This window comes from Chlorocebus sabaeus, chromosome 8 (assembly GCF_047675955.1).
Source record: "Chlorocebus sabaeus isolate Y175 chromosome 8, mChlSab1.0.hap1, whole genome shotgun sequence".
NCBI classification, from domain to species: Eukaryota; Metazoa; Chordata; class Mammalia; order Primates; family Cercopithecidae; genus Chlorocebus; species Chlorocebus sabaeus.
In genome coordinates, this window is record NC_132911.1 from 146,892,791 (window position 1) to 146,903,274 (window position 10,484).

The 10,484-nt window shown below is 63.8% G+C and overlaps 1 protein-coding gene across 3 annotated transcripts; it reads left to right on the forward strand.

The window, feature by feature from the left end:
- Positions 1-522: 522 nt before the first annotated feature.
- GPIHBP1 (glycosylphosphatidylinositol anchored high density lipoprotein binding protein 1) lies at positions 523-6,403 on the forward strand. 3 transcript variants are annotated; one of them, XM_008001726.3, is made up of 5 exons: positions 523-577; positions 2,445-2,684; positions 3,123-3,257; positions 4,255-4,368; positions 4,509-6,403. In XM_008001726.3, the coding sequence occupies exons 2-5, from the start codon at positions 2,561-2,563 to the stop codon at positions 4,766-4,768; spliced, it is 633 nt and encodes a 210-aa protein (XP_007999917.3). In that variant the 5' UTR covers positions 523-577; positions 2,445-2,560; the 3' UTR covers positions 4,769-6,403. The 3 variants fall into 3 exon arrangements, with proteins under 3 accessions (XP_007999917.3, XP_007999916.3, XP_007999915.3); XM_008001724.3 differs by lacking the exon at positions 523-577 and having other exon boundaries at positions 1,296-2,684; XM_008001725.3 differs by lacking the exons at positions 523-577; positions 4,255-4,368 and having other exon boundaries at positions 1,290-2,684.
- Positions 6,404-10,484: the final 4,081 nt, after the last annotated feature.

Below are 10,484 nucleotides of genomic sequence, written 5' to 3' on the forward strand. Positions count from 1 at the left end.
GCTGCCCTTCAAGGGTACCTTGGGGTGTGGGCATGGCTCAGGGCCTGGAAAGGCGGTCGAGCCCAGGGGCACAGGTGCAGGCTCTAAAATGACCCATGGCAGCTGCCATCAGGACCAGCAGCCCTTAGCCCTGGCACTGGGGGACCACAGCACTGCCCTGAAAGTCTTAGGGGTCATATTTTCACCCTGGAGCGTCTGAGAGGTCATGACGCTGCCCTGGGGGCTTGAGGGAGGCTGTGCAGTGCCTGGGTGGGATGAGGGGGTGGGTTTCACATACAGAGCCCGCCACGCCCACCTGTGACTGTGGGCAGTGCTGGGGAACCAGGTGTCTGCCACTGCGGGTCCCCCTTCACACCTGTGTGCCATCCCGGGGCGGGGGCACCTTCTGTAGGAGCTGGACCAGACCCACTAGCCTTTCCCGGGCGGGACAGAGGGAACAGCCTCTCAGCTGCCAGCACTAAATTTAACTCAATCTGCGAATCAAATGCACTCTGATTGTCCCCAGGTGATTCTTGCAATAAGCACTGGCCTGGGCTGGGCAGTTTGCACCAGGGCTAAAGAGGCGCTGGGCCCAGAGGTAGGCAACGTGCAAGGGCCTGGGCCCCTGCGGAGGGGAGGCGGCAGGTGGGGACCCCCTAGAGAACCCCAGTAGTGCCCTTCCTAGGAGCAGCTCCTGCAGCACTAGATTCAAGAGCCTGTAGTGGCAGCCAGGGCGGGGTGTGGGGGAGGTAGGGCGCCAGGGAAGCTGGGCACCAGGGAAGCAGGGCACCAGGGATGCAGGGCACCAGGGAAGCGGGTCAATGGGTAGGCGGGGCTTGGGGGAGGAGGGGTGAAGGGGTGATGGGAGGCAGTGCAAGGAGGAGGCGGGGCACAGGAGAGGCGGGTCAACAGGGAGGTGGGACGCTGGGGAGGGGGGCGAATGGGAGGCGGGGCGATGGGGAGGTGGGGTGTGGAGGAGGTGGGGCGACAGGGAGGTGGGGCAGTGGGGCAGGTGGGGCAGTGTGGGAGGCGGGGTGTGGGGTAAACAGGGTGTGGAGGCGGCGGGGCACCGGGGAAGCGGGGCAATGGGAGGTGAGGTGTGGGAGAGGCAGGGCGATGGGAAGGCAGGGCGTGGGGGAGGTAGGGCATGGGGGAGGCAGGGCGAGGGCGCACGAAGGCGGGTGGGGGTAGGGCCACACCGGGAGGGGCAGGGAGGGGCAGGGCTGGGGGGACAAGCACCAGGTATGAAGAGTTTGGGGTTGGCGGGGCGTATCCGGCTGTGGCATGAGCACCGCTATGGGAGACCCTGGCTTGGAAAGCGACTTTGCAGCCTTGGATGGGGAAGGGCTGGATGCTGGGTGGGTGCTGATAGAGAAGAATGGAAGAATGACAGGTTCAGGTGAATTAAGGAGGGATGGTTGACTCAGTGGCTGAGACATCAGAGACAGGTATTCCCAGCCTCAGGCGCTGTCCTAAGCCCAGCAGGTACTGACCCTTGATGGTCACCTCACCCTATGAGGGAGCTGAGGCCTGGGGAACCCAAGGGGCTCGTCCAGGACCCAGAGCCAGGGGAAGGAGGAACCGGGTCTTAAACCCAGGCAGCTCACTCCAGAACCAACTCAACCTCTGTTACAGAAAATGCCCCACCCCACCCATTGACAGTTGGGGAAACTGAGGCCTCAGTAGGTGAAGGGCCTGACCCAAGCACCAAGGCACACAGACGCCCAGGCTTGACCCTGGCTCCATACTCCCATCCAGCCCCTGCCGCTGCCTCACCCCTCTGCTACCCTCGGGAGACTCTGCCCTCTGCATCCCACCCCCAGGGGCTTGGGCAGGGGCTTGGGAGGAGAGGGTGGCCTCAGGGAGCGACCTGGGCTTTCCAAGTCTTTCCCAGAGCAGCCTCTCTCTCACACAAGGCCAGAAGGCAGGTGGGGGCTGATGGCTTTCCCAGCAGAAGGCCAAGGGTTGGGACCCCAACAGCTCCGGAAAGCTCTCCACTGGACACCAGCAGGAACAGCACTGCAGACGGAACAGCAGGGGCAAAGACCCAAGGTGATAGTGAGGGAGGCCTTGGGCCCAGCAAGTGCACTGCTGAGTGTGGGTGAGGAGGAGGTGAGCACACAGCCTTAGCTTGAGGGCACTGACTGTGTTTTTATTTAAATGCTCTTAAAGGGGCCTGGGTGTGATGCTGACTCTGGAATGAAGATGCTTGGCCAGTGATCAGCAAATAGAGGGTCTGTGACCCCAAGCTTCTGTGACTATGGAGCCCAGACATGGGGTTAGGGGGTATCAGGCACGGCCCAATCCGGGGCGAGGCTCCCTGCCCTGCACTACAGGGCTGAGGCACTGAGCAGCAAGGCAGGCCAGGGCCAGCAGCTCCTGTGGCCAGCACCGCCTTCCAACCGCCGGCACAGGTGCACGGGACGCTCCAAGGCCAACCACAATGACTTCTCCTTCCCCTCCAGCCCCAGAGGTCCTGGAGGGAAACAACAGTCCCTGGCCTGGCGCCTGGAGCTGGGACCCGTGTGAGGCCCATTGTTTGAGGCTGGAGCTGGTGGGGGCCACTGGGAAGCCCACGGCAATGCCCTTCATCCCACTTATCGCAGCTCCAGAGTGCTGCGCGAGGAGTCGGGGACACAGCAGCGTCGGCGAGATGAAGGTGCTCAGGGCTCTCCTACTTGCCCTTTTGCTGTGCGGACAGCCAGGTGCGGGGCAAAGGGTAACCCTGTGGTGAGGGGGCAGTGAGTGCAGTCCTGGAGCACAGGGACCTCCAGGGAGCCCCAGAAGGGGCTTAGGAAGGAGGGGATGAGGCCAGAGTCCCCAGCCCAGAGCGGTGTGGATGGAAGCTGGTCTGGGACCCCAAGAGTCCCCAAACATCTGTGCTCCTGTTTATGCGGGGTGCGGGGAGGGGCTACCACAAAGGGCCAGCCCACAGCAGCTGCTGTTGTAACTAGTGTGCCAGGGCACACTTGGCTGCAGGACAGTGAGCAGGGTGTGCAGGAGCCAGAGGCCACACCAGGTAGGCTGCCCTGGGGCCTGAGGGTGGCGGGGGAGGGCCAAGGAGTTGGGGGCGCGATGCTTGCCCAGAGCAGGTGTCCTCCATACCGGGTAGCTGAGGCTTACAAGCATCCCTGCACGGCCAGGAAGAGGGCAGGCACAGCAGGAGGAAGAGGACGAGGACGAGGACGAGGACCACAGGCCAGATAACTACGACGAGGAAGATGAGGACGAGGTGGAAGAGGAGGAGACCAACAGGCTCCCTGGTGGCAGGGGCAGAGGTACGGCCACCCCAACCCCAGGGCCCCGCTGCCTGCTCTGCCTGGAGCAGTCTGGGCAGGGCTGTGTGATGGAAGCCAACAGGCCACAGTCCCGCTGTGGGCTTGCCTCCAGCAGAGTGGGGGATACTCAGTGCACCCCTCACTTCTTCCACTCACCATGACACCCAGTTCCAGAGTAGGGAACAGGGGAAGAAGCCACTAGCTGGGAGGGTCAGTGGTGCCAGGATGTAGAGGTTAAACGGAGTTCACCAGGCAGAGAAGGGCTCAGTGGGGGCCCAGGGTGGAGACAGCAAGCACAGAGGCCCCAGGGTAGGGTTCAGTTTTGTGGGGCAGAGAGAGCAGCAGGGTGGGCCGGTCCTGTGCCGGGGAGATGGATTGGCTGCTGCAGGCAGGGGAGCCAGGGAAGCGCTTAGAGCAGAGCAGAGTGGGGCTAATAAGAGGCTACCCTCCCTGTCCGACACACCCCTACACACTGGGCCACCCTCTGCTCTCTCCCATCCCCAGAACAAAGCAGAGCTAATCGCCGCATCCAACCTGCGAGCCGGCCGCTCCCTAGCCAGGGCCTCCAGCGTGCCCACCACACACAGCCCACCCCTACTCCCAGGGCCCCCAGGCCTGCCCTCAGCACAAGCCCTGCCCCACACACCCACAACGTGTCCCCTGTGAGGCCCTCCTCTGTGAGGCCCGGTGCTCCCAGAGGCAGGATTGAGTCAGACTCGCCTCCAGGTTTCCGTGCCCACAGCAGGAGCCTGGGCAGCACTGTCGCAGGAGGCGAGCGACGATGGGAAGTTCGCCCTGCCTGGGCCGCAATCCCTTGCCCCTAAACACACAGGCCCACGCACACAGCACGGCTTACAGGGCCGAGTCAGGGGTGGCCCGCCCATCTGAGCAGTGGGTGCTGGAGGCCCACCAGGCTAGGCTTTGGGAGCACAGCTGAGAATGGGGAGGTGGATAGGGACATGGACCTGGCCTGGGCCTGAGCCCACCTTGTCCACAGTGCTGCTGTGGTGCTATACCTGCCAGTCCCTGTCCAGGGACGAGCACTGCAACCTGACGCGGAGCTGCTCACATGGCCAGGCTTGCACAACCCTCATTGCCCACGGGAACACCGGTAAGTGGGCATGGGGCCGCAGCACACACAGCACACACACCCCCAGGCGGCGGGAAAGCCAGGGGCCCTGAACAGAGCCCTGTAGAACCACCTCGGAGGCCCCGCCCATCCTCAGCATCTGTTCCCACTCCCCTCCCCAGAGTCAGGCCTCCTGACCACCCACTCCGCGTGGTGTACAGACAACTGCCAACCCATCACCAAGACGGTCGAGGGGACCCAGGTGACCACAACCTGCTGCCAGTTCAACCTGTGCAATGTCCCACCCTGGCAGAGCTCCCGAGTCCAGGACCCACCAGGCAAGGGGGCAGGCGGCCCCCGCGGCAGCTGCGAAACTGCAGGCACAGCCCTCCTGCTCAACCTCCTCGCTGGCCTTGGAGCAATGGGGGCCGGGAGACCCTGACCCGCGGCCCCTCCCCACCCCCACCCAACTCACCCCCCGCCCTGCCAGCACTCTGTTTGGTACCTTCCCCTCCTGCCCCTGCACCAGCTTTGGAGAATGAATTTGGAGCGTCTTGGGCGATCCAGCCAGCACAGCCCCGCCGGCCCGGTTGCTTCCTCAGTTCCCGGCTTTGCCCTTGGTTTCCTCTCCCCACCGCCTGTGAGTGGCAGGACTGCAGCACGTGGGCGCTGGGTCCAGACCTTGGCCACCACGCCCCAGGGCCTGCAATCCTCATGGGGGTTGGGGATCCCCACCAGCACAGCCAGGCAGAGATGACACCCACCCCATGCCTGGGGGCCCCCACACCCAATCCTCACCCTTAACTTCTGCCACAGGAATTCCTCCATCTGCAGCGGCCACATCGGCCCGCCCTGCCTTTCCCCAGGTCGGCCTCCCGGCTGTCTGGAGGGAAGAGGCCTTGGAGGGAGGCTATAGTCACCCCTAGGAAAGACGGGCCTGGGGGAGGCGGGATAGTGGGGGAGGCGGGCTGAGGATGAGAGGCACAGGGAGGCGGGTCGGGGTGAGGCCACATGCGGAGGGGCAGTGCGGGGCTGGGGGACAGGCACCAAGTATGGAGAAGATGGGGCCAGCGGAGCCTGTCTGGCTATGGCGTGAGCACTGCCTTGCAGCCTTGGATGGGGAAGGGCCGGATGCTGGGTGGGTGCCTGTCACCTTGAAGTGACCATCAAGGGTCAGTACCTACTGGGCTTAGGACAGCACCTGAGGCTGGGAATACCTGTCTCTGCTCTAGCAGAGGCTGGAGCAGGCTAGAGCAATGGAGGAGTGAAGTTGATGAAAGGAGAGGAGTAGATGAGATGAAATTTTTCCAGCCTCATCCTTGCCTGCCCTCTAGACTCCAGCCCCCAGGCCCTCAGCCTGGTGGGTGTCATGGAGGAGTCTGGGGGTGTCAGACAGGCTACCCTGTGCTAGGGAGGGGGCAAATGGGCCTTCAGCTTCCTGCAGAAGCAGCAGGACTGGGTAACAGAGCCGGGAAGGTGGGCGGCTCATTATGGGGGGGGGTCCCCAGGGTCCTCTGGCAGGGCTGGTGACTGCTCTAAGCCCTGCCTTCACCAGCAGCTGGTGCCAGGACAGAGCTCTGGGACAGCAGGCAGAGGCCCAGCCTGGGCCACAGCTCAGCCACTGACTTGGGTATCAGTTTCCCCTTCTGAGAAGTACAGAGTGAGACTTAAAGAACCTCTAATCCCCACCAGTTCAACACTCCATGAACTGGGAAGCCCAGAGTCCTGTCCTGCCTGCCGAGTTCATCCCGGCGGGCAGTGGGAGGCCTCCGCTAACTGTTCTCTCCTTTTCCTTAGTAAGAAAACCCACAATGCCTAGCTGGGGGTCAGAAGGTAAATGCCCTAGATGGTGAGGTCACGTCTTTCTCCTTCCCCTTACTCCTTCCTGCTGGCCGAAGTGATGACTGGAGCTCAGCAACCACTTTGCACGAAACCACTTTGCACCATGAGGCAGCACTGAGCACAGCAGGGCAGTGTGATGAGAGGGGCCTGGCTTGCTGCTGACAGAAGGCACTGCCTACCTCAGGGTGCCCTTGCCTGGGAGGGAAATAAATGTCTGCTGTGCTGAAGCTAGTTATTTGGGCTGTCTGTTACTTGCGTTTTCACACTCACACATGCACACGTGTGCACACGAACACTCATGCCTACAGCCCACTGGAGCACAGTGCAGGGGTCAGGCTGCCTGCTTCAAATCTAAGGCCCAGCCCTCCCCAGCTCCACGACCCTGGTAACCCCTTCACCTCCCACTTGGCTCTGTTCAGCAGGAGTCCTAGGAGAGCCCTCCTTGTGGGCTACAGTGAGGATTCTCCAGAGTGCTGGAATGCCAAGTGTCAGGGCTTACAGTCCCTCGCCTGGCAGAGAGCAAGTGCTCAGTAAATGGGAGTTGTGGTCATCTGGACACTTCTCATGACCCCACTCTTCACTTGCCATCTGTGTGTGTGAACATAGTACAAGCCCCACCTGAGCAAGCCCCACCTGAGCCAGCCCCAGACCCTCATGATCCAAAGACCTAACACCACCCCCAGCACCACCTGCAACACCACTCCCACCACCACCACATTCAATACCACCCCAACACCACCCCCACACCACCCCCACACCACCCCCTACACCACCCCCAACACCACCCAAACACCACGCCCAACACCACCCCAACACCATGCCCAACACCACCCCCTACACCACCCAAACACCACCCCCACACCACCCCCAGCACCACCCCCAACACCACCCCCACACCACCCCCACATCACCCCCACACCACCCCCTACACCACCCCCAACACCACCCAAACACCACGCCCAACACCACCCCAACACCATGCCCAACACCACCCCCTACACCACCCAAACACCACCCCCACACCACCCCCAGCACCACCCCCAACACCACCTGCAACACCACCCCCAGCACTACCTACACCACTCCCACCACCACCACATTCAATACCACCCCAACACCACCCCCACACCACCCCCAACACCACCCCCTACACCACGCCCAACACCACCCCCAGCACCCCCAGCACCACCTGCAACACCACTCCCACCACCACCACATTCAATACCACCCCAACACCACCCCCAACACCACCCCCAACACCACCCCAACACCACGCCCAACACCACCCCAACACCACCCCCAACACCACCCCAACACCAGCCCCAACACCACCCCCACACCACCCCCAACACCACCCCCAACACCACCCCAACACCACCCCCTACACCACGCCCAACACCACCCCCACACCACCCCCTACACCACCCCCAACACCACCCCCAACACCACCCCCTACACCACGCCCAACACCACCCCCAGCACCCCCAGCACCACCTGCAACACCACTCCCACCACCACCACATTCAATACCACCCCAACACCACCCCCACACCACCCCCAACACCACCCCCAACACCACCCCAACACCACGCCCAACACCACCCCAACACCACCCCAACACCACCCCCAACACCACCCCCAACACCACCCCAACACCACGCCCAACACCACCCCAACACCACCCCCTACACCACCCAAACACCACCCCCACACCACCCCCAGCACCACCCCCAACACCACCTGCAACACCACCCCCAGCACTACCTACACCACTCCCACCACCACCACATTCAATACCACCCCAACACCACCCCCACACCACCCCCAACACCACCCCCTACACCACGCCCAACACCACCCCCAGCACCCCCAGCACCACCTGCAACACCACTCCCACCACCACCACATTCAATACCACCCCAACACCACCCCCAACACCACCCCCAACACCACCCCAACACCACGCCCAACACCACCCCAACACCACCCCCAACACCACCCCAACACCAGCCCCAACACCACCCCCACACCACCCCCAACACCACCCCCAACACCACCCCAACACCACCCCCTACACCACGCCCAACACCACCCCCACACCACCCCCTACACCACGCCCAACACCACCCCCACACCACCCCCTACACCACCCCCAACACCACCCCCAGCACCCCCAGCACCACATTCAATACCACCCAAACACCACCCCCACACCACCCCCTACACCACCCCCAACACCACCCCCAGCACCCCCAGCACCACATTCAATACCACCCCCAACACCACCCCCAACACCACCCCAACACCACGCCCAACACCACCCCAACACCACCCCCAACACCACCCCAACACCACCCCCAACACCACCCCAACACCACCCCCTACACCACGCCCAACACCACCCCCACACCACCCCCTACACCACCCCCAACACCACCCCCAGCACCCCCAGCACCACATTCAATACCACCCAAACACCACCCCCACACCACCCAACACCACCCCCAACACCACCCCCAGCACCCCCAGCACCACATTCAATACCACCCCCAACACCACCCCCACACCACCCCCAACACCACCCCCTACACCACGCAACACCACCCCCAACACCACCCCCAACACCACCCCCACAACACCCCCAACACCACCCCCTACACCACCCCCAACACCACCCCCACACCACCCCCAACACCACCCCCAACACCACCCGCAACACCAGGCCCAACACCACCCCCTACACCACGCCCACCACCACCCCCAACACCATGCCCCAACACCACCCCCTACACCACGCCCACCGCCACCCCCAACACCACCCCCTACACCACCCCCTACACCACGCCCAACACCACGCCCAACACCACCCCCTACACCACGCCCAACACCACCCCCTACACCACGCCCAACACCACCCCCAACACCACGCCCAACACCACGCCCTACACCACGCCCAACACCAACCCCTACACCACGCCCAACACCACGCCAAACACCACCCCCTACACCACGCCCAACACCACCCCCAACACCACCCCAACACCATGCCCAACACCATGCCCAACACCACCCCCTACACCACGCCCACCACCACCCCCACCACCACCCCCTACACCACGCCCAACACCACCCCCTACACCATGCCCAACACCACCCCTTACACCACGCCCAACACCACGCCCAACACCACCCCCTACACCACGCCCAACACCACCCCCAACACCACCCCAACACCACGCCCAACACCACGCCCAACACCACCCCCTACACCACGCCCACCACCACCCCCACCACCACCCCCTACACCACGCCCACCACCACCCCCACCACCACCCCCTACACCACGCCCAACACCACGCCCAACACCACCCCCTACACCACGCCCACCACCACGCCCAACACCACCCCCTACACCACCCCCTACACCACGCCCAACACCACCCCCAACACCACCCCCTACACCACGCCCAACACCACCCCCAACACCACCCCAACACCATGCCCAACACCATGCCCAACACCACCCCCTACACCACGCCCACCACCACCCCCACCACCACCCCCTACACCACGCCCAACACCACACCCAACACCACCCCCTACACCATGCCCAGCACCACCCCCAACACCACCTCCAACACCACCCCCTACACCACGCCCACCACCACCCCCAACACCACCCCCTACACCACGCCCAACACCACGCCCAACACCACCCCCAACACCACGCCCAACACCACCCCAACACCACCCCCTACACCACGCCCAACACCACCCCAACACCACCCCCTACACCACGCCCACCACCACCCCCAACACCACCCCCTACACCACGCCCACCACCACCCCCAACACCACCCCCTACACCACGCCCAACACCACGCCCAACATCACCCCCTACACCACGCCCAACACCACCCCCAACACCACCCCCAGCACCACCTGCAACACCACTCCCAACACCACCACATTCAATACCACCCAAACACCACCCCCAACACCACCCCCCACACCACCGAACACCAAACACCACCCCCCACACAGCCCCCCACACCGCCCCCCACACCACCCCCACACCACCCCCCACACCACCGAACACCAACCACCACCCCCACACCACCGAACCCAAACACCACCCCCACGCCACCCCCCACACCGCCCCCCACACCACCCCCTACACCACCCCCCACACCGCCCCCCACACCGCCCCCCACACCGCCCCCCACACCACCCCCCACACCACCCCCAACACCACCCCCCGCACCATCCCCAACACCACCCGAACACGACCCCCACACCACTCCCAGCAGCCCACA